At 51.5% G+C, this 27,332-nt stretch overlaps 11 protein-coding genes across 11 annotated transcripts; 9 read left to right on the forward strand and 2 right to left on the reverse strand.

Moving 5' to 3' along the window:
* Positions 1–742: 742 nt before the first annotated feature.
* Positions 743–3,172, forward strand: N7468_007137 (ESCRT-0 subunit protein HSE1; the record flags this gene model as incomplete). Its single annotated transcript, XM_058476433.1, has 9 exons — positions 743–782; positions 917–966; positions 1,041–1,075; positions 1,167–1,242; positions 1,319–1,417; positions 1,494–1,614; positions 1,735–2,313; positions 2,367–2,567; positions 2,628–3,172. 9 exons carry the CDS (start codon positions 743–745, stop codon positions 3,170–3,172), a joined length of 1,746 nt encoding a protein of 581 aa, XP_058329323.1.
* A 1,803-nt stretch (positions 3,173–4,975) lies between these two features.
* pan2n2 (poly(A)-specific ribonuclease) lies at positions 4,976–8,669 on the forward strand (the record flags this gene model as incomplete). Its single annotated transcript, XM_058476434.1, has 4 exons — positions 4,976–5,104; positions 5,175–6,475; positions 6,536–7,651; positions 7,706–8,669. The coding sequence occupies 4 exons, from the start codon at positions 4,976–4,978 to the stop codon at positions 8,667–8,669; spliced, it is 3,510 nt and encodes a 1,169-aa protein (XP_058329324.1).
* A 1,674-nt stretch (positions 8,670–10,343) lies between these two features.
* N7468_007139 (putative translation elongation factor EF-1 subunit) lies at positions 10,344–13,192 on the forward strand (the record flags this gene model as incomplete). Its single annotated transcript, XM_058476435.1, has 5 exons — positions 10,344–10,572; positions 10,667–10,732; positions 10,974–11,696; positions 11,749–11,928; positions 11,985–13,192. 5 exons carry the CDS (start codon positions 10,344–10,346, stop codon positions 13,190–13,192), a joined length of 2,406 nt encoding a protein of 801 aa, XP_058329325.1.
* Positions 13,193–14,105: 913 nt separating this feature from the next.
* On the forward strand, positions 14,106–16,257 carry bipA (Hsp70 family ATPase KAR2; the record flags this gene model as incomplete). The annotated part of the gene is made up of 3 exons (XM_058476436.1): positions 14,106–14,287; positions 14,353–14,517; positions 14,586–16,257. 3 exons carry the CDS (start codon positions 14,106–14,108, stop codon positions 16,255–16,257), a joined length of 2,019 nt encoding a protein of 672 aa, XP_058329326.1.
* Positions 16,258–16,453: 196 nt separating this feature from the next.
* N7468_007141 (DUF967 domain protein) lies at positions 16,454–17,097 on the reverse strand (the record flags this gene model as incomplete). Its single annotated transcript, XM_058476437.1, has 2 exons — positions 16,454–17,005; positions 17,062–17,097. 2 exons carry the CDS (start codon positions 17,095–17,097, stop codon positions 16,454–16,456), a joined length of 588 nt encoding a protein of 195 aa, XP_058329327.1.
* A 571-nt stretch (positions 17,098–17,668) lies between these two features.
* Positions 17,669–18,214, forward strand: N7468_007142 (putative C6 transcription factor; the record flags this gene model as incomplete). Its single annotated transcript, XM_058476438.1, has 1 exon — positions 17,669–18,214. One exon carries the CDS (start codon positions 17,669–17,671, stop codon positions 18,212–18,214), a length of 546 nt encoding a protein of 181 aa, XP_058329328.1.
* Positions 18,215–18,316: 102 nt separating this feature from the next.
* N7468_007143 (uncharacterized protein) lies at positions 18,317–19,584 on the reverse strand (the record flags this gene model as incomplete). The annotated part of the gene is made up of 5 exons (XM_058476439.1): positions 18,317–18,358; positions 18,481–18,690; positions 18,777–18,990; positions 19,039–19,325; positions 19,429–19,584. The coding sequence occupies 5 exons, from the start codon at positions 19,582–19,584 to the stop codon at positions 18,317–18,319; spliced, it is 909 nt and encodes a 302-aa protein (XP_058329329.1).
* Positions 19,585–21,147: 1,563 nt separating this feature from the next.
* Positions 21,148–22,323, forward strand: N7468_007144 (ceramidase; the record flags this gene model as incomplete). Its single annotated transcript, XM_058476440.1, has 7 exons — positions 21,148–21,203; positions 21,255–21,267; positions 21,323–21,383; positions 21,436–21,576; positions 21,635–21,916; positions 21,966–22,083; positions 22,155–22,323. The coding sequence occupies 7 exons, from the start codon at positions 21,148–21,150 to the stop codon at positions 22,321–22,323; spliced, it is 840 nt and encodes a 279-aa protein (XP_058329330.1).
* A 991-nt stretch (positions 22,324–23,314) lies between these two features.
* Positions 23,315–24,007, forward strand: N7468_007145 (O-methyltransferase; the record flags this gene model as incomplete). The annotated part of the gene is made up of 1 exon (XM_058476441.1): positions 23,315–24,007. The coding sequence occupies one exon, from the start codon at positions 23,315–23,317 to the stop codon at positions 24,005–24,007; it is 693 nt and encodes a 230-aa protein (XP_058329331.1).
* Positions 24,008–25,268: 1,261 nt separating this feature from the next.
* N7468_007146 (arylsulfotransferase family protein) lies at positions 25,269–26,750 on the forward strand (the record flags this gene model as incomplete). Its single annotated transcript, XM_058476442.1, has 1 exon — positions 25,269–26,750. The coding sequence occupies one exon, from the start codon at positions 25,269–25,271 to the stop codon at positions 26,748–26,750; it is 1,482 nt and encodes a 493-aa protein (XP_058329332.1).
* Positions 26,751–26,899: 149 nt separating this feature from the next.
* Positions 26,900–27,178, forward strand: N7468_007147 (uncharacterized protein; the record flags this gene model as incomplete). The annotated part of the gene is made up of 1 exon (XM_058476443.1): positions 26,900–27,178. The coding sequence occupies one exon, from the start codon at positions 26,900–26,902 to the stop codon at positions 27,176–27,178; it is 279 nt and encodes a 92-aa protein (XP_058329333.1).
* Positions 27,179–27,332: the final 154 nt, after the last annotated feature.

Here is a 27,332-nt window from a genome sequence, read left to right on the forward strand (position 1 = left end):
GAATTATACAAGATTTGGGTAAAGGATAAGCTCTTCTCTCTTAGTATTGGCCTCATCATGGTCCTTGTAATAAGCGCAATCATGATTGGGCTTTTGGTTCTTCTGCTCGAAGTATTGATCATCGAATTTCACGAAGCATGGAAGGGGCACAATGCATAAAATAAGCAACAATATCAGATCTATCAATATGTGTAAGATCGTACTATCATAGCTTAGATTGATAGCCTGATCGATGGAAGTAAAGTGTGGCTGAGCCGTTCCGAGGCAGCCAGCCATGATTTCTGCCTAACCACTAAGAATAAACCGCAAGCTGGAGCTTTTCGCGTCGTCATTGCTGACTCAGTACCACTTCCGCCGGGGCTTGACACTGCTGATGATAGTTGTTTTTCTCCTCTGTGATCGTCGAGAAAAAATTTCTCGTTTGAGCTGCGGCGCCTGGAATCCTGATTATCTCGATTCGGTTTAACTTGCGACGTCTCCCTTTCCCTTTCTCCTCAGCCTGGCGGTGTGCTATAAACCTCCCTTGCCCGCACTTGGACCTTCAGTCCAACTCCCCGCATTCCACCCCCCCAATCGCTACGAACCGCACAACGACAGACTTGGAACGATCGCGACTATCCCAGACAGAGATTGAAAGCTCCACAGGGTCAAGCCCTTGAGCTTTAACTAGCGACAGTGACCTGCTAGCTCACGGTCGAGGAGCAGTGCCCAACGTCCACGACTCGCCACAGATACATTCGTCATGTTTCGCGCACAGCAAAATGCCTTTGACGATGCCGTCGGTATGTCTCATATCTACCTGTTTATTTCCCTTCTTCTATAGAGGGAGGAGGAATACTACTTAGAAGCCGCAAGACTGGATTTCGCTCAGATCGGGAACAAGAACTGGGGCTAACACGTTGGATTCTCATTATAGCCAAGGCCACCGACGAGAACCTGACATCGGAGAACTGGGAGTATATTCTGGTGCGTGATGACGGAACATATTGAAAGCATGAATTGGGGCAGGAAGACTGATTGGATACCGTCTTGCCGTATAGGATGTTTGCGACAAGGTTTCTGCCGAGGAGTCGGGGTATGTCACTTGAAACGCGGGCCCTCTTCTATTCAAGAAGGGTTCCAGCTATGCTGAAATTTTGAAGACGCTGACAGGACGGGGTATCCAGCGCGAAGGAAGCAGTCGCCGCTATGATCAAGAGACTGGCCCACAGAAATGCCAATGTGCAACTCTACACACTTGAGGTTCGCAATTCTTTTTTGCTCTTTTTAGGGATGATAAACTCATTCAATCAGACATGCTGACTGGATTATCTCAAAGCTCGCAAATTCTCTGTCGCAAAATTGCGGTCCCAAAATTCATCGCGAGCTGGCCTCAAGAAGCTTTACAGATGCTTTGCTGCGTTTGGCTGCTGACCGTGTATGAACGCCTATCCCTCTATACTCTTGTCTTTTGAACAAGGAAGATGCAGTACTAACTACTCCTATTGATTTAGAATACACATCAACAAGTCAAATCGAAGATCCTGGAGCGCATGCAAGAATGGACCGAAATGTTCGCTTCTAACCCAGACTTCGGCATCATGGAACAAGCGTATATGAAGCTCAAAGCTCAAAGTAAGTTGACTGAACTTTGCGATGACATTCTAGCCGATGTCCTCTGACCATTGCCTAGACCCGAACATTCAACCCCCGTCTAAGCCCGTGAAGAGCGCAATCACCGATATTGATCGACAGAAAGAGAAGAGGAGGAGCTGCAGATGGCACTCGCCCTCTCTGTCAAGGATAAGAACCCGCAGCCCCCTGCTCCACAAGCTGGATCCTCGGCAGCTGCCAACGCAGCAGCTGTTGTCAACCCTGCTACCCAGCCCGCGGCAAGTCCTCAGCCTGTCGTCTCCCAGCCGGTCCCATCGGGTACTTCTGCCGCAACAGTGTCACGGGTGCGAGCCCTCTTCGACTTTCAACCCTCAGAACCTGGCGAACTTCAATTTCGCAAGGGTGATATAATTGCCGTTTTAGAATCAGTTTACAAGGATTGGTGGAAGGGATCTTTGCGGGGGCAGACGGGAATTTTCCCTCTGAACTACGTTGAAAAACTCGCGGATCCTACGATCGAGGAGCTGCAGCGCGAGGCACAGATGGAGGGCGAGGTCTTTGGGCAAATCAAGAATGTTGAGAAGCTTTTGACATTGCTGAGCACTCGCAGTTCTGATCTTAATGTCCAAGAGAATGAGGAGATTACCCAGCTCTACCACTCTACTCTTGCCATCCGCCCAAAGCTGATCGAACTCATTGGAAAATACTCTCAGAAGAAGGGTATGTACCTGATCATATTAAATGCGGACTGATTAATGCTAACCAGCGTATAGACGAATTCACTCAGCTCAATGAAAAGTTTATCAAAGCGCGCCGTGACTATGAGTCGCTTCTGGAGGCCTCGATGGCTCATCCAGCTCAGTCTTACGGACGACTTCCTCAGGGCCAAATCCCTGGCTTTCCCGGTGCTGCACCTGCTACTGGTTATCCTTCTCAGCCAGATCAGCGGTATTTTAGCCCTCGTCCTCATCAAGGTTAGTGTCTTCCCGAAAAGCAGAGCAAGTCACTGGCCGCTGACTTCTGAAATCGTTTAGATACCCAAGTTCCTCTTTATGGAGCGGAGCAGACGGTCCCCTTCCGTCCAGCTTCTCAGTCTCCTGATCCTCGCAATCAGTTCCCCGGTGCATCAGTTCCCCCGCAACAGTCAGCCCCACCCCAAGGAACCCCTGTTCACCACCGCCCTCAATCTACATACGACCACCCGCAGGAACTTGGGACATCTGTCTATGACTCTCCAGTAGTTGAACAAGGCGCGAACCCGCGTCCTGGCTTTGGATCTAATGGCCAAGCACCCCCAAGTGGTAATCAGCAGTTCCAGCAGCAGCCTTCGGGACAAGACTATTCCCCCTCTGTCTACTCGCACGAGAATGCCTCCCAACAGCAGATCCCATATCCAAGCACTCAAAACGCACACCAAGCTCCTCCTTCCCACCAACCACCATCTGTTCCTGGATCTGCGCAGCCCCCTGCCCAGTACACAGCCTTCAATCCGGGTGCTTCAGCTCCGTCAGCTCCCACGGAATACCAGGCCTACCAACCTCCTGCTGGAGGGGCGAACCCAGCCTCTTACTACAGATGAGCTTGCACTAGTTTTATTCCATTACATCTCTCGTCGAGCTTGAACGTGTTCATGGCCCTAGCTTCCTCTTGGTTTTCCTGTGGCTTTTCTAATGTATTTAGCGGATCGTCGCAGCTGCTTCATACCTTCACCGTACATAAGACCTCTTCGTTACTGCTATACCTTGAATTCTGAATATTTGTTAATCTCCCTATATCCGAGAATCAGCTCAATTACCTTCCAAACTCTTTTGTAGTGTGATGGGTGCTGATATGCGGCTATCACATGAGTCTATGATCAGTGGGGAACCTGGTCGCCGTAATCTGACAGTCGGCGTAGGAATGGGCCTCACTCCAGGCCCAGCAACCAGAGCTGTCAATGGAGCTAAACATACCGCTTTGATCCACGGATAGGGCCTCGGCTCAAGGTTCCAAGTTTTTCTAGTCGACTGCTCTCGACCTGAGATGGCCGCGAGGGCTCAGGCTTGAACCCAAATTCCGGTAAGGTCCGCGAAATTATATTAGTAGTTTGACCAATACGCAGCTTGCAAGAAAGCCCCTAAAGTGTGCTATTTGTTAGCTCTTTTTTAAGCCTGAGAGTCGAGCATCAGTAATCCTCTGGCTAACGCTATTAGTTAATAATTACCTCCAGGGAATGTACGGAGTTTTCTGGACCCCTACTCACTCTCGCAGCATTGTGGCTCTATCGATAATTCAGAACATGTTCACGAAAAACTCACGTGTAAGCTCATCAAGAAGCACCGGGGCTGGACCCACGTATTGTTTTGAAAATCGGTAGATCAAGAATATTGTTTTGGAGGGGTATATGATAGGCGTTAAGAGTGCTTACAATGATGCAATCATTGCCATGTACTACTCGGCGCTAGCTTTGACATGCTTGACCACCGTCGCCGCGAGTTTTATCGAGTGGAAGTCCGTCAAGGAAAAGAAGATGGAGAAGAAGACGGGAATGCAAAGTATAGTGCAGGCTGGGGCGAAGAAACAGCTGCATGAGATGCTAATTCTGGCGGGTTTTTTGACTAAAAGCTAAGAGCTGAATACTAAACTTACCTACGTTTGAGACGCTCAGATGACTACTATATTCAGATACTTGGGGTGCGCTCAGGCAGGTGTACTGATCGTGGTCTAGAATGTAACGAGACATAACATACGAAGAAAAATGAGAGGTGGCTTTTTTGAAGAGAAAAGAAAGCAGTTTCAGATAATTTTCGATAAGGGAATACAAAGCCTTAATTGAAAGGTGCTAGTTAACGAATCTCAAAGCCGCTGGTCATAGTCCTGAGAGGAGCTCCGTACGCTATATTTGCGGTGTAAGGCAGCATTAAGAGTCTCTCAAGGCTTAATGAGGCCTTATTAATAAAATTGAATTGAGCCAATAAATATCTTTTCCAGCTCAGTTTCTTCTTTTTGGAAGGGCGATACCGTATAGAATGGTCGCCTATAAACATTATCAGCACAATCTTCACGTGATGAGCGGCATTTCGACCAGGGATCCAAAGTCCCGCCATCCCCAAGCTCAGCTGCACTTATCAGCCAACCCCATGCGTCTTTAACTCGAGTCTCGTCTTCAAATCAGACAGAAGGACTCGAGAATTCCTTTTACTGAGCCACATATCCTGGCCGTACCTGACCAAACGCGTGATTGGCAGATCTTGACGCTTCCGATAGCTTCCCCGCAATCGCGCCTCGGCGCAGAGGATGCCCGATTCTGGTGTCTCCTCGCGCCGGTGAAAGCGAGAACCCTCGAAAATTGCCGGCTTTCCTTTTGGTTTCAGCTGGGCTCCTGCCTAGCTAGGCTGCCAAAATGGAGGCCGACTGGGATGAGCTGTCGCGCATCCAGATGCCACCGCCCACTCCGCATGGCATGCCTACGAATGCGACGGCGGTGGCCTTCGACGACGTGATGGAATTGCTCTGGACGGGGAACGAATATGTTCGTACTGCGACTCGCAACTGCCTTGATTTTCTTCGGATTCCAAAATTAACACGGTTTGCAATGTTAGGGCCGCCTCGCCTCGTTCTATGGTCCGGATCTCCAGCGGTACACGTCTGTCCGAGCCCACCCTGTCGCCGAAGGCATGATCAGACAGATAATCTTTCATGAGCGTGGAGTCATCTCACTCTCTTCGAAGAGTGTGCATATGATCAATCGGCGAGGTTTAACTCAGTGGCATCTTGCGCATGAGGAGATGGAGGATCTGCGCTGTATGAGCTTCACGGCCCAGACTAATCGAATTCTGGTAGCGGGTTGTCAGCGACAGATGTTCACAGTCGATATTGATAAGGGATCAATAGTTGACAAGCTTCCTACTGATCACAACTACACTCTCATGAAAAAGAGTCGGTATCTCTGCGCAGCGACGGACACTGGGGCTGTCAACGCCCTTAGCCTCACCGATTTCAGCGTGGTCAAGTCCTGGAAAGCACATGGAACTGCAATCAATGATATGGATGCGCGGAATGATCTCCTAGTGACCTGTGGTTTTTCACTGCGTCAGGCAGCAGGTGCTCCGATCGTTGACCCCCTTGCCAACGTATATGATCTTAAAACACTTACCCCGCTTCCCCCAATTCCATTCCACGCCGGAGCTGCGTATGTTCGCATGCACCCCAAATTGCACACAACAAGTTTTGTGGCATCCCAGACCGGTCAGCTTCAGGTGGTCGACTTGATGAATCCCAATTCCGTCAATTTGCGCCAAGCAAACGTGAGTTTGATGTTGGGACTGGAACTCTCTCCCTCCGGTGAGGCGTTGGCGATCAACGACGCCGAGTGTTCTATTCACATCTGGGGTTCACCTAGCAAGATTCACTTCAATGAGATGAGTAAGGAGACGGAGTTTGCTGATGTTCCTACAAGACCGCCACCAATAGAGTGGACGTCCGAGACTCCCCTCAACATTATCGGAATGCCATACTACCACGATCGTCTGTTCTCAGCTTGGCCCAGTCATCTTGTCTTTGAAGTTGGCAGCCCTCCTGCCCCGTTGGATCAGTCCATGCTTCCTTACGCCCGCCCTGCCGAGGTTGGCCATGCTTACCCCAATCCTCATAAGACACGTCGGTACCAAGTCGAGAACACACGTGCGCTGACGAATGCGGAGCCGGCTTTGATTGCACCCAAATTCCTAAGTGAGAAGGCCAGGGACCAGAGCAAGTCGAAATCCGAGAGTCCAGTCATCGATGCGGCTGAGGCTCTCGCAGGAGCTAAAATCAATGGCGAAAGTCATGACGACCCGCTTCTGAAATATAGCAATGTGGAAATCAAGTACAGCCGATTCGGCGTTGATGATTTTGATTTCAAGTGAGTTACGCTTTTCCCCAGCTTGGTCAACCCTAGTGACTCTGCTAACATCTTCTGGAGATTTTACAACAAAACTCGATTTTCTGGACTTGAAACTCACATTGCCAACTCCTTTACCAATTCCCTCCTGCAGCTTTTCAAGTTCATTCCCCTTTTCCGCAATTTGGCCTTGAATCACGCCGCTGGGTCATGTATTTTTGAACATTGTCTTCTTTGCGAGCTGGGCTACCTATTCGATATGCTGGAGAAGGCTAATGGTCAAAATTGCCAGGCGACAAACCTACTGAAAACATTCAGTAGCTTTCGAGAGGCCTCGAACCTAGGTCTTCTGGAGGAGAACTTAACGAACAAGTCTCTTTCGACCGCCATACAGGCCGTGAATCGCTTCTTCCTTACCCAAATTGCGAATGACTTCCGTATGATCCAGCCCAGTACGGAAGAACTCGATCACCGCCTGGCAACCATTGCTTCTGAATCAATCCGCTGTATGTTTTGTCACAGCGAGACCGTACGACCAGGCAACTCTCTTGCGAACGAGCTGCTCTATCCTAACATGGATATGAAGCATGCCCGTCGCAACCCAGCCTTCCGTTTCTCCAACATCTTGCGTGCCAGTATCGAGCGCGAGACGCAAAACCGAGGCTGGTGCAACTACTGCCGTCGCTACCAACAAGTCACGATTCGAAAGACTGTTCACCGAATGCCTCTTATTCTGGTGCTCAATGCCGCCTTGACCAACCCTATTTGCCGCCGCCTGTGGGCTATTCCTGGATGGTTGCCTGACGCAGTCGGCATCATCATCACAGATGGACAGGTCATGTGCTTCGAGGGCGATGAACTCCGCTTGCATATGCAAAATAATACCCCCGGTCTTGTTGTTTACGATCTTGTCGGACTGGTGGCCGAGATTGAGATTGCTGAGCACCAGAAGCCGCATCTGGTGTCTTTCATCAACGTGTCCATCTCCGAACCCGAGCCTCAGGAACAGAACCAGTGGCATTTGTTCAACGATTTCCTGGTTACCGAAGTCGATCGGGATGAGGCGTTGCGATTCACGACAAACTGGAAAAACCCTTGTGTCTTAGCTTTCCAGGTACGAGATGCACGCCATGCGGTGGATAACTCGTGGAAGGATTCATTGGATACCGCCTTACTATTCCGCGAGTGGTCTTTGAAGTATGTCACAAGCAAGCCCTTATTGAAGAAAGTGCTAATATCTTACTTTTCTAGTGGCGGCCGCCAAGTCGACTCATGTCAAACCCTTATGAACGAGGAGAGGCCACGGCCAGGCGTCCCGGTCGCATTGGATACGGAGTTTGTTGATCTGGAAAAGGCTGAAATTGATGTCAAGGCCGATGGATCCCAAGAAATCGTACGACCCAACAAAAGTGGCCTTGCCCGAGTGTCTGTTCTGCGCGGCAATGGTGAAAAGGAGGGTGTACCTTTTATCGACGACTACATTACTATTCGTGAACCAATTGTCGACTACGTTACGCAGTACTCAGGGATCAAGCCTGGAGACTTGGACCCACGTACTAGTGAACATAATTTGGTTCCTCTCAAGGTAGCCTACAAGAAGCTGTGGTTGCTTTTGAATCTGGGATGTGTCTTCGTTGGCCATGGATTGGCCTCTGATTTTCGGAAAATTAACATTCAGGTGCCTAAATCGCAGACTGTCGACACACAGTGGCTGTTCTTCCACCCAGGCAACCAGCGATGTCTAAGCCTCCGGTATCTTGCATGGGCAGTGTTCAAAGAGTACATCCAGGAAGAGCCCACATCTGAGACCATCCACGGCCATGACTCTATCGAAGATGCTCGCATGGCCTTGCGTCTGTGGAAGAAATACCAAGAGTACGAAGACGCGGGTATCGTAAACCAGATGCTCGAAGAAATTTTCCGTGAAGGCGCCAAGTTGAACTTCCGACCTCCGCCCAAGAACGGCACAGCAACCGTCCTCTCTCGGCCCGGAACGGCTGTGACGATGCAAAACCCTAGCGGCCGCAACACTCCCAGCACCCCAGAGGCGGGTGCAGCTACCGTAGCCGCCGGGGCAGCTTCCAACGCCGCTCCGACCAGTGCCCCCACAACCCCGCGCCAGGCCTTCCGTCGCTCGATCGCCCTCACCCCCAGCAATGGTAGCTTTTCTGGGCCCAGCCCTGGTGACATCTTTGGTGGAAGCCCTCTGCGATAGCAGGGTTGATCTTCCGCATATTTGCTTTGTCTTCTGATTTGAACGCGTTCTGACCCTTCTTGCCAGGTTAGGCTTGATGCGTTCCATGATACGTGATATGATCTGCTGAGAACGCCCTGAGACCTATCTAGGGGTTGATCAGGTAGCGATTAGGATTGAATACAGTACACCGTCAAACTTCATGAATATGACCTCGATACGTAAAGTGGACAGAGTATAGCCTTTAGAGGGGATATATTCACTGGTAAAGGCTCGACGTAGGTAGCAGCGATATTATAGCTATATTATACAGTGACGGAAAATTTGGAGGATCCACGGATGCTAGTTGACTGGGTATTGTGGGAGGCTAGGGTGGATGAGAGCACCATATCAAGAAGCCAAGAGGGTAAATTCAGCAAGTGCGTCCAGACAGCCTGCTGGTTAGCGGCTTTGGCTGCTGGGTAGCGCCCTTTCTCTGGTCGGATATGGATGTCCCGTTTGGGACGCCATGTCAACCCGTATCCTCAGGTGGTTGCCAGCCTGGGAATGCGCGGACGCATAGAAATGGTGGGTGGGTGGTGAATTCTTCTCGAAGCTCGCCTCAAAGCTTGCCTCGAGTCGGGACTCTACATACTACTTCGGTAGTACGCCCAGTGTGGCATAATCTTTGGAACCAACCTTTACTACAACAGCAGTAGTACCTCCTTTTTCCCTTTTTCCTTTTCCCTTGTTTTTTTTTGCCCCCCCCCCCCCCAACCCCTTCATCAACTAGATTTGTGGAATTCCTGTATATTGGCTCAGTAGTTACATGTGTTGCATAATGTATTCTGTATCACGATGCTTTGAGGCTATTCACACTAGTACACTAGGGAACCCTACTTTCCACTGGCAGTTCCAAAGTAGACCTCAATAAGGATGTGCCAAACCTGAAGATTTATTGGATTGGTAAACTTGAGTTTTTTTTCTGGACTTTGTTCATGGTAATGGTGTGAGTTCAGATGGGTTAAATGCAGAGGATGAATTAGTTTGAACATGACGCAAGAAGGGCTACAACAGATATGTAGATATAAGAAGCAAAATTGAGCTTTAAGTTCTTTGTATCAAGCAAAATATACATAAGTTTGTCTCTATTTATAAGTTGCTGAAGATATAGAAGCTGTCAAACCTCTCCTGGTCAGGAATAAAAGGGTACATAATACACGATCAATGCCATGCTGGGGTGAGAAGAATGGGGAAATACTCTGTTGAGTCCCGCGTTCATTTGCAGGCATTCGCAGCCGGCTGCAGCTATGCCAGCTAGCCAGTTGTGCGAGAATGAAGAAACCTGGAGGCTGTCGCACGGAGGTGTGCGGATCGATTCCAGGTGCTCGGTTTCAAATTTTTATTTTTATTTTTCGTAGGAAGTTTTTAGGTCAATTTGATCGATTTGTAAGATTCTACTTTACTGCCCAGGTGAGGCTGCCGGTCCGCAGAAGTGGGGAATGACGTGGAGGATCCCTTCCCCTCCAACACAGTTTACTCAACCACCTGCTTCCCAACCTTGGAAGGTCCCTGGAGTCTTCCTCACTGTCATTCCCTTGTTTATCATTTTTCTGTTCCAAGACCGAGAGCGCCGAAGCTTGCTCCCCTCTCTACCGAACTTCCCCCCCTTCTCCTCTTCCCCTCCCCCACAACCACCTTCCCGCACGAGCCTAAATGTCGAAACACCGAGTGAAGAACGTCGGCTACGATGACGAAGACTACGATGACGACGGATATGACTCGCCTGACCCCGAAGAGCAGGAGTTCCTGCAGCAGTGTACCACAGCGGTTGTGGAGCAGCTCCGCGCGGGGCAGCCCTCGGTGACTGCTTCGAAGGAAGAGATTCAAGATGCGCTGTGGCACTACTACAATGATGTGGAAAAATCGGTGAATTATCTGAGAGGTATGCTATTCTTCTCCTCGGATCCTTATTCTAGGAATATGATTTACCATCTATAAATGTTCTTGTGGTTGAACACTCGCTAATAGACCTTTAGGGAAAAGGGAAAAGGAAATGAAGAAGCAACAGACAACTGCCACTACGCAGAAGCCCAAGGGCCAAGGTAAGCAATATACCAATCCATACATCCTCTTGCGTTGTGATGTGGCGTCGGCTCGGTGCAAAACATTGTTCTGTTGGCTGTGTGAATCTGAAAATTGGTTGGAAGATATCTCCATCAAGGTGTGTAATCTGAACATTTTATCCTATCCTGTCCTGTCGCTTTTGACCTGCTCTTCTTCCTTTATTTGAATTTTCGCAACTGACGATCTGTAAGCTTGAACAATGCTCTAACAGGCTCATAGTCCCGGCTTATCCTGCGATCGACACCCGTCCCATGGCACATTTTTCAGCCGCAGACTTTTTCCGTGATTGCCCTTGGCTGAATGTTCCTCTACACCGCAAATCTGAGATCCTGGTGGAGCCCTTGTATCCTCGCTTGGGACTGCTAGGAGGTGCACCCGAAGCGGCTGGCAAGGTCTCGAAGTTGGCTGCACTAGCCGCCAAACGTAATAAACAAAAAGAGGGAGATAAAGCTTCAGCTGGTGGAGAAACTCCTTCAACTCCCCAGTCTGAGGTGTCAGATGCCCCCCCAGAGCCAAGTAAGCTCTCTTCCCTTCGGGAGAGGCTGGCTGCGACTAGCAAGCCATCAAAGCCCTCTGAAGGGCTTGCGGGATTGCGACGCACCGAGGGAAAGCCTGCCACACCAGAGTCCTCTATCATAAAGACACCAATGTCACCAGAGCCTGACCCAGATAAGGCTGAGGCGCCGCCAGTCGTCGGAGCTGAAGATTCCAAGGACAGGGCACCGTCAGAGCAGGCGGCATCTGATATGCGGGCACCGCCCTCTATGTTTGCCAGTGCTATTTTGGGGGATTTTCCAGGACAAACAGCAGCCGAGCCGAGCCATTTACACTCGAATAGCGTGGACTTGCTCCAAATCTATGGGCAGAAACCTGCTGAACCTTATGACTTTACAGACCCTAGCCCTGATGATGTGGTTCTAAATGCTCAAAACACAGCAAAAGGTTTGGCGATTCGCAGAAAGGTCTGAAAATCCATTCACCTAATATTATGTAGGATTCAAGTCGCAGGGTGCTGGCCCAAGGGCAGGGGCCAAAAAGGCGCAGTCTGATGTCACCAACGGCATGAATAACCTCTCTGTTGAAGAGAAAGTCACTGTGAAAAGCAAAAATTTGGATGTCCTCGCAGAATACAACAAGTCAAAGCGTAAAAAGTCCGCCAATTTTGTAGTGATAGGTAAGCTGCTTGAGGTTATCTTGAAGCATCTCTCGACAATGTTGACAGGAAAGCAGGACACGTTGACGCGGGAAAGAGTACGCTCATGGGTCGCTTGTTGGCAGATCAGGGAGCCATAGATCAGCGCACCTTAGAAAAGTACCGCAAGGAAGCAGAAAAGATCGGGAAAGGCTCCTTTGCTTTGGCGTGGGTGCTGGATCAAGGATCGGAGGAGCGTGCCCGAGGCGTCACTATTGACATTGCGACAAACAAATTCGAGACCAATACGACTGCCTTTACGATTGTCGATGCACCGGGCCACCGTGACTTCGTCCCCAACATGATTGCGGGTGCTAGCCAGGCGGATTTTGCCGTTCTGGTCATCGACTCCAATACCGGAAAGTTCGAATCAGGGCTGAGAGGACAGACCAAGGAGCATGCTTTGCTTGTTCGCAGCATGGGTGTACAGAAGATTGTGGTAGCTGTCAACAAAATGGACACGGTCCAATGGGCTAAAGAGCGCTTTGACGAGATCCAGCAGCAAATCTCTTCGTTCCTGACCACCGCCGGCTTCCTCGCAAGAAACATCTCCTTCGTTCCCTGTTCAGGTGTACTTGGAGATAATATCTCTAGGCGCAGCGAAGACCCGCAGTCCTCATGGTACACAGGCCCCACCTTGATCGAAGAGCTTGAGACCTCGGAGCCATATACTCATGCGCTTGATAAGCCGCTGCGCATGACAATTGGTGACGTGTTTCGGGGTGGCGTACAAAACCCGATCTCAATTTCTGGTCGTCTGGATGCGGGCAGCCTACAGGTCGGTGATCAGATCTTGACCATGCCCAGTGGCGAATCAGCTGCCATTCGCAGCATTGAGGTCGATGGCGATACCAGTGATTGGGCTGTAGCTGGGCAGAATGTTGTCTTGAACCTGGCTAATATTGACCCGATACACCTCCGATCTGGCGATGTCATCTGTCGGGCTTCATCGCCCATTGCAACGATCACTACCTTCACTGCGAAGGTGCTAGCCTTCGAGCATCTGATGCCTATGCTTATCGACATTCATCGGGGCCGACTTCATGTGCCCGGGCGGATAAGCAAGCTTGTTGCCTCCCTGGATAAAGCCTCTGGTGCTCCTATCAAGAAGCGACCCAAGATCGTTGGCCCCGGGACAGTTGCAAGAATCGTTGTGGAGATGGATCAAGCTGTGCCACTGGAGGCACCGACCCGCATTGTTCTGCGAAGTGGTGGCTCAACTGTGGCAGCGGGATTGTTAGAATAGACACAAAAGACCCAAAGGTCTCAAAATAGCCGAAAGAATATAGATCTATACTACAAATTTAAAGCATGTGTGATACGCTCAGCCTGTGTCAATGTGTGCTGTTGGTACATTATTTCCTCATTTTTAGAGCTCAATCTACTCGATCTACAAATAGAGATGTCTCCGGGCCTCGAAGTCCACAGGCACTTGTTACAGAACTGCGGCTCTGTTGATCCTTGTGGCTAAATCCCGAGCTTCCAACACGTAATACCTGCCGATCCCGCGCACGATAAAAGCTATAGTGTTTCGTAAAGATCAGCCCTGTCGTACATGCTACTTGGCTTTGGCTATTTTTGTATCTTCATTGTGGATACGTGTTCGTTTGACCCATTGTATGAGGAACTTGGACAAACAGGGTATCAGGGGCAAAAACACTTGGCTCACTCGTTTCTTCTAGTAAATTCGACATGGTGGCGGGTTATGATTGGTGGAATTAGAAGCAATGTTCTTGGATTGCTCCATAGAGCTAGGCCTAATCAAGCTAAGTTCTAGTCATAACTAGAAAGCGGTGAGTATTTAGACTCAAATACCTGACTCATCCACATCTGGGCCTCTCTCAGCCAATCAGAGCACAAGGAGTGACCTTTAGCTGGGAAAAGGCCATGCTGGCCGCTGCGCTTCAACCCTTCATACAAGAGCACCTTCTCGTCCGCTCGATTCTTTCCTCTTCTCCATTCAATTCACTTCGGCAACCTCCCCTCTCATCCTCACCCACATCCTAGGGTCGTGAGTACGGCACAAAGCGTGTTGAACTCTGCGCTGCTACACTAGACGGCGCCCATTTCCAGGCTCCGGGCTTTGGCCAGCTTGTGTTTTTTTCCCCATTGGGTTTCATTGAAGGCCTGGAACACTCCCTTCCTCCGTCGCATTCACAATGGCTCGGTTTGCGAGCCCTGCGGGTGCGTCCAAGTCATTCACTTGGACCACCGTCTTCTACCTTCTTTTGGTTCTGATCGCGCCTCTGGCGCTCTTCGGTACCACTGCTCACGCTGAAGAATCCGTTTCCTCAGATGAGTATGGAACCGTCGTTGGTATTGATTTGGGAACCACCTACTCGTATGTGCTAAGCTATATCGTTGATTCTTGTATGGAAGAGAAACAGCTAGCTAACCTGATGATAGTTGTGTTGGTGTTATGCAGAATGGCAAGGTTGAGATTCTCGTCAACGACCAAGGAAACCGAATCACCCCCTCTTACGTCGCTTTCACTGATGAGGAGCGCCTTGTCGGCGACGCCGCTAAGAACCAATACGCCGCCAACCCTACCCGTACCATCTTCGACGTCAAGTAAGTGGCCAGCGTGGCAAGTTTGGGCCCGAAAAAAAAAAAAGATCTCCCAGCTAACATGGCAATAGGCGTTTGATTGGACGCAAGTTCGACGACCGTGACACTCAGAGAGACGCCAAGAACTTCCCCTTCAAGGTTGTTAACAAGGATGGCAAGCCCCAAGTCAAGGTCGAGGTCAACAAGACTCCCAAGACCTTCACCCCCGAGGAGATTTCCGCCATGATTCTGGGCAAGATGAAGGAAATCGCTGAGAGCTATCTGGGCAAGAGTGTTACCCACGCTGTCGTTACCGTTCCCGCTTATTTCAATGACGCCCAGCGTCAGGCTACCAAGGATGCCGGTACCATCGCCGGTCTGAATGTTCTCCGTGTTGTCAACGAGCCCACCGCCGCCGCTATCGCCTACGGTCTTGACAAGACCGGTGACGAGCGCCAGGTTATTGTGTACGATCTGGGTGGTGGTACCTTCGATGTCTCCCTCCTCTCTATCGACAACGGCGTTTTCGAGGTTCTGGCTACCGCTGGTGACACCCACCTTGGTGGTGAGGACTTTGACCACCGTGTCATGGACTACTTCGTTCAGCTCTACAACAAGAAGAACAACGTGGATATCCGCAAGGATCTCAAGACCATGGGTAAGCTGAAGCGTGAGGTTGAGAAGGCCAAGCGAACTCTGTCTTCCCAGATGTCTACCCGCATTGAAATTGAGGCCTTCCACGAGGGCAACGACTTCTCTGAGACCTTGACTCGCGCCAAGTTTGAGGAGTTGAACATTGATCTTTTCAAGAAGACCCTTAAGCCTGTTGAGCAGGTTCTTAAGGATGCCAAGGTCAAGAAGTCCGAGGTTGACGACATTGTTCTCGTCGGTGGTTCTACTCGTATCCCCAAGGTCCAGGCTCTTCTGGAGGAGTACTTTGGTGGCAAGAAGGCTAGCAAGGGTATCAACCCCGACGAGGCTGTTGCTTTCGGTGCCGCTGTCCAAGGTGGTGTTCTTTCCGGTGAAGAGGCCGCTAAGGAGATTGTTCTCATGGATGTCAACCCCCTTACCCTTGGTATTGAGACCACTGGTGGTGTGATGACCAAGCTTATCCCCCGTAACACTGTCATCCCCACCCGCAAGTCGCAGATCTTCTCTACTGCGGCTGACAACCAGCCTACTGTTCTTATCCAGGTTTACGAGGGTGAGCGTTCGATGACCAAGGACAACAACATGCTCGGCAAGTTCGAGTTGACCAACATCCCTCCCGCTCCTCGTGGTGTCCCTCAAATTGAGGTCGCTTTCGACCTGGATGCCAACGGTATCCTCAAGGTCAGCGCTAGTGACAAGGGCACTGGCAAGGCTGAGTCCATTACCATTACCAATGACAAGGGTCGCCTCTCCCAGGAGGAGATTGACCGCATGGTTGCCGAGGCCGAGGAATACGCCGAGGAAGACAAGGCCATGAAGAACAAGATCGAAGCCCGTCACGGCCTGGAAAACTACGCCTTCAGCCTGAAGAACCAGGCCAACGATGAGGAGGGTCTCGGTGGCCAGATCGATGAGGATGACAAGCAGACTATCCTGGACGCTGTCAAGGAGACCCTTGACTGGCTCGAGGACAACGCTGCTACTGCTACCACCGAGGACTTCGAGGAGCAGAAGGAGCAGCTCTCCAGCGTCGCTTACCCCATCACCAGCAAGCTGTACGGCTCTGCTCCTCCTTCCGAGGATGACGAGCCCGATGTCCACGACGAACTGTAAAATTATTCTGATTTTGAGGCATTACCCCTGGAGTTTTCATGTTTTTCTTCCGTGTTTCTTGTGCTGCACCTGCACGAGGTGGTGTCCCTCGCTGCTAGAGTTGGTCATACCATTGACTCAATACAAATACCATGATACCTACTACACGATGCAACCAATTTTTCCAAACGTAAAAGCGTATATACATTTTCTGATCTCAATTGCCCCGTGCAAGCACCTCCTTGATAGTCTCCGCCACAACCTGATGGTCATCCTCCTGCTTCAATCCACTAACAACCGCCACCGCAACCACCCCCTCAACCCCACGCACTCGAATCGGATACCCACCTCCATGAATAGCATACTCATCCGCCACCGCGCCCCCATTACCGCTCGCGAGCGCGAACTTCTTCACGAACGCGCTCTCGACCTCCGCCGCCGGAGCCCCCGCGCCAAGCCCCGCAATCGTCTTCTGCCGCATCGCCCAGCTCGAGATGCCCCAGCGCAGCACGGTGTTGCGCTTGCGCCGCACCCAGTTTTCGTTGTCGGGCACGGTACCGCTCTCTGTCGCGCACTGGAAGAGGATGTGTGGAGGGCCGCCGCCTGTCGCTGTGGCGGAGGCGATGGAGATCAGCGCGGGCTTGCGCTGGGTGCTTGGGAGGGAGAGGATGCGCTCGCGGAGAGCAGTGCCGAGGGTCCAGGCGGTGTCGGCTGTGAAGGATTGGAAGGTTTGCTCGGGGCTTGCTTCGAGGGCGATTAGGGTTTGGGGCTGGAGAGGGTTAGTGCCGTGGTGGTGTGTAGGTAAGGGGGGGGGTTGGAACTCACATCCCTGCTAGGCGCGGAAAGTGCTTGTGAGGCCATGCTGGATTTCACTAGGGGGGTGAATTGGGGAAAATCTAGGGGGTTTCCAGATGATGGGGAAGGGTTTTCTTATGTAGAATGGCTTTCCAAGCAGTGGTGGCGTCAGTTTAGACGGGATTCAGTTCGAGTCGTGCCTGTGGGGCATTGTTTCTGTATGAGGTTGGTTTGGCCATCTCCACCACTTTGTTTCTCCAAGTTTGGTTCGTAGTGTGAGGTTATGGATTGCAACGGACTTGGTGATCCTACTAAATGCTAGTAACCGCGCGCATATTATTGGTAGAGGATATACTGGTTTTAGGCTGTAGACACTCGGCCAAAGGACCGAGCTATCCAATATCAGTTTTGATAACTTGTAGACAGATGGGCTGAAGACACCATGCGGAGCCTGAGATAGAAGAAGAACCCCACAGAGCTTCATGAGCCCAGAAATACTACTCAGCATGTGCCTCGAAACATTCGAAAATCTTCTCATAGAAGTTTGACAGGCGAAGGGAAGGTCCAGTCGACAACGACCCACGGAAAAGCCCCGCCCAACTCCGCAATCTAGCAAGTTACCTCCACCTTGCCCCCCATGCCCCCATGCCCCCCCAAACGAGCCTGCGACGCCTATATCTTGCGGAAGGTCAAATGCAACGGCTCTTGGGCCTGCGATACATGCCGGGATGCCGTGAAGAAAGTGTCTTGTACGTATCTGAAGCCTGTGCGCAAGAGAGGTCCAAAGATTCGTCGAGCTCGGCAGAGGCATAAGTTGACTGAGCAGCTCAATGAGTTAGAAGTGCCTGAAGTGCCTGAGCAGGTATTGCATCATGTAGAGCCTTCTCCTTCGGTACTGGGGGCCGAGAAGCTCCTCTGCGCTTCTGCTCCTGAGGAATCCGTGCCGCGTCGATTGTCCAGGACTGTTCTGGTGCCTATCGTGCGTCTCTTCCAGCAGTATTCGTACAGTGTGTGGCCAGTGGTCAACGCGGAGGCCTCTCTGGAAAGGCTCGAAGATGTGGACTTGGAGAATACAAGCCATGACGCTGAGAATGTGGCATGTCTCATCACGGCTCTGTGCGCTGCCCCGATGGCTCAATTGCAACTCGCCCCTATCATGGATGGGCCACATGGCGGTGGATAGGAGGGCAATGACCCGGGTTTACCTGTGAGGATGTTGTATCACTATTCAAAAAGAACGGTCTTGAAAGCCAAGCGGTTACGAGTGAGTTGACAGATATTTACCCTAACCGATAAGGATACCGGGATCGGGGACAAAGGCATTGCGCTACGAAAGAGTCATTTTATTCGCAGTCATGTCATCGATAAGCAGCGTAGCTCCCGCCTTCTGGGCTAAGTCCCACCTCTGAGCAACACTCGGGGCACCGAAAAAGACTTATCGGACCGTACCAGCTCATGCATAATAGACCCGGGCATTGCGGGTTGAATATCTTCTATTTGAATTGAATACTGTGCAGGCGTTCGTCCGCTGTGTGTGTTTGTCAGGAGTATCTCGATGTTGTTCTGTTTGCGCAACCAATGGTTTCTTAAGCGGTCCAGCGCCGTTTTGAAATCATCGAGAATAACGGTATCACAAAGGCATTTGAAGATGAACGATAGCTAGCTGAGTTAGACTTTGCCCGTGGACCACATTATCGCCGAAGCCAAGAAAAAGGGATAGGTGAGGAAGAAGACTTGGAACATACTTTCCAGAATGGCTGTATGCCGACAGGGAGCGTGTCTTGAAACACTTTCAGAACACTGAGTGTGTCGATGATAATGAAAACGAGTGACAGGCACATGGCGAGGAGCATGATTCCGAAGCGGGGACTGACGATGACAAGCTCCCAAATGCCAAACCCATACTCGCGCTTGATCGTCCAGAAAAGTGAGATCGTGGTGAACACCCACCATGGGTCCCTGATCCGGTTTTAGCGGTATGTTTAGCTTGGTAGAGGGCATGGCTACCTGAAAATAGGCTCGAGAGGCCTTGTCCGTAGGAAGATCCCGTTAATGTTGTTGTAATAAGTAAAGTTGGCGTAGATCTCTAGGATCCAATATGGCCAACACAGGATGACGGTGATGATATAGAGCTTGGAGATGCGGGACGGGAGAAAGGGTCGATTCTTCATCCACGCGATGACGTTGTGTAGTTCCCAGGAGACATTCAGCGTTATTGCTGTCACAGACAGGTACCATCCATAGGCGGGTGGTTTGGGAAATATGAAGGTACCATGAGGCATGCCAAGAAGCAGCTGTACAGGTGCGTTAGAAACCGATGGTGACACCAAACCAGCCAAGGGCTGTACAGCTCAAGCCCGGGAGGCCCGAGATCCATAAAGCTGGCGAAGCTCTTACCTCGGCGAAGATCAGCTTATGTAGAAGGACATGCTTCTTCATGTTTGCGATTGTGATTGCGGCCATAATAAGTAGGCTTCCCACCATAAGACCCTGGCCCCAGGCTTCAAGGATGAGCCCATCTGGATCTGACGGTTTCTCTACATCCTGTCTCATAATGACCTATGGCATAATCAGGAGCTGCAATAGTAGCGATTGAAGGGGTATCAGACTAGGGAAGGAGAAGAAGACGTGAGCTTGGAGGATGTAGCGGCGAGACAGCCCAATTAGAGCTCGGTTAAATGCGCCGTGTCCGTTTCCCTAGAAGGTCGTTCCACACGCGACACTGAGAGTTCAGGGCGGTTAAACAGTCCGCAGGAATAACCCGGCCTGGTCCTCACTGAACCCAACTCTCTCATCGACCTCTCTGGGCCAGGGAAAGACCAGTTAATTTTTTTTTCTTTGGGACCTGGAAGAAGCAAAAGCGTTCTTCCCACGAGGGCTGGCGCTTGAGCGGGTCCCATTGAACGGTCCCTGATCTAAATCGGGGGCGGACTTTCTCCTGTAGGGTGGATTCCCATTCGATGCGCCACTTCAGGATGGGGTCATTTTAGGCCCTTCTTAATTACGAACCTTTGTTACCTTCCCTACATGGATATACTGTGGTCTACGAGGAGGACACCCACTCTATGGACGAAAAAGATTCTCTGGCAGCCCAGAAAGGCTACAAAAAGAGCCTGAACGACCCCGTGTCTTGTCTCTTGAGCCCGGGTACTTTACCCCAGAAAACACCCGTCTCCAGATTTGTACATCAGGCGAATTATCCGCGATCGGTCTGTGATGGGTGGCATCTCTGAGCGTAATTTCGAGGTGCCTGGACTAGCAGGATTCTAACCCCTGCAAGCGGAGGGCCCAAGAGTCTCGTCCGCGAAGGTTGTCCACTTCGAAGGGAAGCTCTTGGCGAGGGCATTGAAATCTACGCGACTCCAACCCATCCTGAGACGCAACAAGTGGCGCTCAGTAGTCTGAATCCAGCGACAGGAGCCCAGGGGATCCCGGCCACTGTGGAGGGAAAATAAATAGGAGGATCGCGGGGTTGCCAGAAGCCAAGACTGCTTCTCCGCTATTCCCCCGGTGACATCGCGCTAAAATGTGGAGCCGGACACAACGGTTTCATGCTCCCCCGCCTTTTGAATGGTTCCTGTCCGTTACGTTCAGCAGCTCTTTTGATCTCCCTAACCTACCAATTTTGCAAAGGACTAGTGATTCAAGGATGGCTCGAAGCCGGGGCCGAGCTCTGAGCGTGTTTCAACCCGATCCTTAACTCTGGGGATTCTCAATGACATTCCGTGGAAAGGTCTGACACTGGCCGAGCAGTTGGCAACGATGGGTAATTTCCACCAGTGAACCCCATCGGCCAAGCGTTTCTTGACATGTGAGATGGACCGGCCGGGGTCGCGGTGGCCAGATCACATTATGGAGCGGAGGCGACGGTGGAGAGCGTTCCACGAAGAGCTTGAAGGAGCAAGAACGTCCATTGATCTACCATACAGCTGGAACAGCTCATGGATCACCAGAGATGGCAGCAGTACACAGTATATACGCGTAGCCCGATGCCAAAGATGCATGCCTGAAACATCAGGTTTGTTATGGTATTGCCGCGTGTGGTCTGGGCGGTCGGGCCCGGGTGCCTTTGGGGTTCCTGGGCAGAGCGAAGGCCTCCAAGTCACTCGTTGGCCAATGGACGTGTCCAAGGTATCCGCCCCATTCTGGGGAGAGCAGACCTCGTACCTCAAGTAAGGAGCCCTACGTGGAAGAAGCGCCGAATCCGACTAACATGTTGTCAGCTTTTGCGAAGAGGTACACATATCACTTTCCAGCCGACTTACCCGGACGCTGGCTAATGCGATTCCAGGACTATGTGATTACTCGTTACGTTGCAGAATTCATCAATACATTCAGCAGCTTTGTGTATAGTACGCGCGAGGAGCCCCGTTCTGTTGATAGTCAATTGCTGATCACCTCTAGTGTTCTATGGAGTTTATGGCCTTATCCAGCTCCGCAAGAAGCAAGATGCCTTTCTCCGCCGGATGTCCTACTGTGGATTAATCGGAGTCGGTGTCTGCTCGGCAGGCTACCACATGACTTTGAAATACCACACTCAAATGTGTTCGTGTCCTCAGGTGTCATGTCCATTGCAGCACAAGAGCTAACTACGCGGAACCAGCGGATGAGCTGTCTATGCATCTTCTGACCACTCCGCTCCTGTTCCGTATTCTTACTTTCCAAGTAAGCCCGCGGAACACGAAACTGATCGGGGCCGTTCTCCTAACGCTGTTCACCATCGTCATGGTCGTGCACATGGTTATGGACGAGTTCGTTGTGCATGCGGTGTCCTTTGGCCTTGCAGTCTGGCTTATCGCAAGACGCACCACGAGAATGATCCCCGAGCAAATCCCGGACCTCGTGCTGAGGAAGAAACTCCGAAACCTCTCCTTCTTTGGTTGCTGTGAGTGTGTCTTCAGCTCACGACACGACTCTGTCTGATTAGTTTACAGTCTCCTTCCTTTTTGGGTATTTCGTGTGGTTGATTGACGAGTTTGCCTGTGCCCATTTGACACAGATTCGAAATTCCGTGGGCCTGCCGCTGGCATTTGTCTTCGAGCTGCATGGATGGTATGTTTACTCCGCCCCTTGATCTCCGATCTGACCGGTGCGTTGACTCTGACGGGTGAAATGTGACACAGGTGGCATTTCTTTACCGCAATTGGTGGCTACATCGCTGTCGTGACTGTGGACAAGATTACTTCGGGTGAAGTGCATGAAGACCCCACAGCAAAGATGGCTTGGCCTATTCCTCACGTGGCGAGCGTCATTGAGTCGATGACTGCATCCAAATCTGAAAAGAAAGCATGAGCAAGATTGGCAGATTGCATCGCATTGCCTCATCTCGCATCCTTGGGAGAGAAGGCGTGGCCGAGCTGGTTTTGTTTTCTCTGTCGAGTCCTGGTGGGGACCGACACAAGCTATAACATAGATTAGAGCAATGGAAAGCCCGTGGGCTTCATTTGGGAGACTTCACCAGTTGACCTTGCGCTTGAACAAAGGCATCCGGGTCCCATAGATTTAGGTGTTTACTTCCAAAAAGGTTCATCTTGGAGATCTCCAACTAGCCCTTATCTCTAGGCCAGAGAGCAATCCGAATCGGAATTATGTAGCAAGAGATTCTGAATTGGAAGGTAGACTTGGAGAAGTGCTGCATCTTATTGGTGCATCTTATTACCCCCCGCACTGTGTGGCGCTACCTCGGGCTGTTCTAGTGCACCGTCCGGGCCTGGTCTGGTTGCGTTATCTGATGCAAAGCGGGCCCGGGGTGCTGGACCAAATCCGACCAAAACCGAGCAGCTGATCCTCTGGCCCGAGTCTGTGCTTATCAGATGGAGTAGATACGATCAAACAGACCCTGGATTAGGAGTGCCCGACAGCAGACATGCCAACACAAAGTCCCGCTGGTCCACCAAAGTGGAAACCCATCCTCTCCGCGCCCCCAACCGAAGGTGTTTGGAAAGGCCCTGGCTCCACGCTTTCTATTCTTTGGTGAAGCTCAGCACACAGTATTCAACTCAGGACTCAGTTCCACGGGCGTGAAACCTCTGTGAGTGCTCGAACGCCTGTGAGTGGAGCTCGCGATGACCTGACACGGTACACGGGTGGGCTGCTCTAAGACCGAGCTCAACTCCGGACCGACCCCGAGCCTTCAAACACAATACATGTTAGCAAGGCAGAGGGGAAGGCTTGAAGTACAGCATAAATAGATCCTGAGGCCACCCCGATGCTCACATCACATCCAAACTCAAGTTTATTCGAAAACTCCAGTGAATAAACGCAAGCACCAATATTTTATATCATGCCTATCGAGAATATCCAATTCAAGGGCGACGTCGAAGCCCACGCAGAAACCCACCTTCTCCATGACCAGGAGGCCTTAAACCACGCCCTTCACAATAGCACCAAAGAGGGACTGCCGCCTATCTCGGTCTCGCCCTTGCATGGCAAATTCACCTCCATTCTGGTGAATCTCAGTGGAGCCCGCAACGTCCTAGAGCTGGGCGCCTTGGGCGGGTACTCGGCGATCCAACTTGCCCGCGGACTCAAGGGCAAAGGCAAAGTCACCAGCATCGAGGTGGACCGCCATCACCGCGACGTAGCCATCGCCAACCTCCAGCATGCCGGCGTGAAGGTGCCGGACGAAGTCGAAATCCTGCTGGGGGCGGGCCTCGAGGTGCTTCCGAAGTTGGCGGCCGAGATCGAAGAAGGGAAGAGGGAAAGGTTCGACTTCGTCTTCATTGATGCCGATTGGCCCAATCAGTGGAATTATTTTGACTGGGGCGTCAAGCTATCCAACGGCCCTGGAAGCGCGATCTACATTGATAATGCGGTGAAGAACATGTTTGTGGAGGGTGTTGTGGGGGATCATTTGAAGGAGGACGGGCTGGATGTGGTCGCCCAGATCGGGGCGGATACACGAGTCGAGGCTACCGTGATCCAGACGGTGGCAGCGAAGAGCTACGATGGCATTGTGCTGGCGGTGGTCAAATAGTTTGTGGGCGAATCATGTGTGTCGGGGAAAGATCGGCATACTTCATTTTAGCTGGGTAGGACACAATTGCAGATCAGAGTTCTCATCAATGTCCCAGATCTTATCTAAAGTAATGGCTTTAATGGCTTCGAGATGGATACAGCCCCATCAACCAGAGACGGGAGCTTCTGAAGTCTCCACGACAAATGGATGAATTGTAGGGGGCGACCGCAACAACAGCCCTTCCGGCGGATCAAAGATCGGACAATCTCCGCGATGAAATGCCTTCAGTTTGCCGCCTGCTGCAGAGGGATTCTCGATGATCTGGAATTCGAGTCTTTGATGAATGGAAGCCGCGGGTATGAAACAGCCTCGTGGGTTCTGTAACACGCCATAGTTGAGACGCACATCCCACCGAGTCCAAAATCTGACGTTAGTATATTCTCTCTGATCCTCCATTCCCGCACTGCCCTCCCACCAGTCCGAGTCGCTTTTGCAACATGGAGATCTACTTTGCCCTAAATTAGTACGAGCGGTCGCGCTTGTTTCCAGTGGCACCTCCGTGGGTGTTCCATGGTTGCTTTTCTCCACGTCCAGACGGAACAAGTTTCGTCTCAGAAAGAACCAAAAAGCAAGTGCGAATCGACTGGCCACGCGGCCGCCGGTCAACTATTGACGATCACTCGGGGGCCGTTCAGCGGGTTTGGGCAGACCAAGGCCCTGCTGGGGGATAGTCTGGTGCGATAGCCATCCATCACGACGCTTCGACGAATATGGAGGATGAAACATCGCACGGGTCAAGGCGGGCAAGTTGCAACGCAATCTACTGCTGCAGAGCCGTTCCTTTTCTTAGGATGCCCCCAATGACGAAAGTCGTGCCCCCCCTGTCGATGGGCCGCCAACGATTTTGTGTGGAGCGCGGTGGAGCCTTCGAATTGTACCACTGCCGATTAGCAGCATTGTTTGTGCTGGTTGGATGGCAACTCCATCAATGCCCACCCATCTGTGCCGTCTAGCGGCAATGATCTTCAGGGCTCCGACGGGCCAGTGTCCAGGGAAAAGGTCAAATCTGCAGGGGAATGCACCGGAGGGACCGGCCATAAAACGGAGGGCCTTTGCTGTGGTTGAAATAAAGTAGAATCACGCCTTCTCCACGCTCATTCTCGCGATTCCCGTCGAATCGACATTGTCGCTCGTTATCTGTATACTCGATCTATACATAATTTCTGTCCTTCGTTTAATTCCCTCCTTACTTTCTCCTCTCCCTCGGCGACCGAAATCCATGGCTCCGTTGTGGTCCTCGGCCAGTGTCGTGCTGTCGCTGTCGCTCGGCGCTGCAGCATGGCCCTACTCGACCTATAGCTCGATGGGGTTCCAGCCTCCCCAGCTCGAGGTCAACCAGACCGGTACGACCGCTGACGGATTGCTCTTCCTTGGTCCTCGCGGAGGCGTCCAGCCCGCGGGCCAAGCGGCATTGATTTATGACAATGCGGGCAATCTGGTCTACGAGGGCCCAGAGGAGGTTACTGCCAACTTCATGGTCCAGCAGCTGAATGGCTCCGACGTGATAACTTTCTGGGCTGGAGACATGCTGGATCTTGGCTTCGGTTACGGAACAGTCCACATCCTCGACAACACCTACCAGGAGATTCACACCGTCACTCTGACCGGTGACTTTGTCACGGCCGACGGCCAGACCCGAGAGTCCTACATTGATCTGCACGAGAGCCATATCACTCCTCAGAACACGCTGCTGGTCACCGCATACAACGTCACCCAGCACGATCTGACTTCCGTTGGCGGCAACTCGACGGACTACATGCTGGACAGCCACTTCTACGAAATCGATATTTCCACCAACGAGATTCTCAACTCATGGTCTGCTCTGGACCATGAGGATCAGATTCCTCTGACGACCTCCCACCAGAAGATTGGGGTCTCTGGTACGTCGGAGAACCCCTGGGACGCTTATCATATCAATGCGATTACTGCCACCAACCATGGATACCTTGTCTCCCTCCGTCATATGTGGTCAGGCTTCTACCTAGATCACAATGGAACTATCATCTGGCACATTAGCGGAGACACCGGCGGTGACTTCGCTCCTTCCGGCAACACCAACTTCTCGTGGCAGCACGATATGCGAGTGCACAACGAGACTGACGACGGCCTTATCTTGAATCTTTTCAACAACGCCAACACTGGCTCTGACTCGGAGGGTGATACCACCGGTCTCAGCCTGTCCATCAACCTCCAGGACAAGACAGTGACCGGCCTCAAGTCTCTGTCGGACCCTAACGATCCCATCAAATCCGTCAGCCAGGGTAGCTACCAGCTTCTGGGCGCAGACGAAGACGCCAACGTCTTCATGGACTACGGATCCATTTCCAAGGTTAAGGAATACGACGGCAATGGCAACATTGTCTTCACTGCGCAGTTCGGCGATGACAATGCCGTTGCCTCTTACCGTGGATATCGCTGCCAGTGGAGTGCTGTTCCTTTCTGGAAGCCTTCTCTCTATGTGAATCGCACTAGCGACGGCGCGTCGGTCTACATGAGCTGGAACGGCGCCACCGATTATGACAGCTGGAACATCTATGCCCCCTCGTCGGTGAATTCGACGGCCGGCCCGCAGATTGGTAATGCCACCCGCACGGGTTTTGAGACTCGCGTCGATCTCACCGACCTGCCAACCAACTACATTCAGGTCTCCGCTCTCCAGGACGGGAATATCCTCGGCTCTTCTGAAGTTGTCCCCTTCTAGTCATCTGTCCTAGGTCTTTGAAGACCGTGGAGGCTGCGACCATTTCTCGTCGAAAGAGACTGGGTCTCCCAACGTTGAGTTTTCCCTGTACATACTTTGCCGTCGCTTTTGAACATATCAATCAATATATTTTCACCTTCAGGCTACCGATGTCAGTCATTGGTGCTCTTGAGCTCGTGCCCCAATTATTTTCATACAACAAGGACCGTGTTTGGATAATCTGGTCATTCGATCTCCAACTGGGGACGCTTGTACCGGCCTCCGCTATGGAGGCCCACCTAATCCAAGAGATTGAAAGCGGCGCTACCGTATTTAATGCCAATAACTCTGGAGCTCTCATTCCAGGGGCGCTAGCTGCAGGTCGCTGGTCGGACGTTCTAGGCGGTAGCATTTCACATCGAGCCCCTGGATTCAAAGCAGGCCTTTGAGCCTAGGGGGGGTATACGGAGCGACGGAGTCCAGACCCCACAGCACCTGTACAAGGTACTAGAGCTTTTACCCAACTTGGAATTGCTCCACACCTATCCCTGTACAGCAGTTGTATCATTCACTATCGAGGGAGATTGCTGCGACTTGCCGCCT

The sequence above is a fragment of the Penicillium chermesinum genome (assembly GCF_028974085.1).
Source record: "Penicillium chermesinum strain IBT 19713 chromosome Unknown utg000005l:1.0-4115287.0:1.0-4118363.0, whole genome shotgun sequence".
NCBI lineage: Eukaryota > Fungi > Ascomycota > Eurotiomycetes > Eurotiales > Aspergillaceae > Penicillium > Penicillium chermesinum.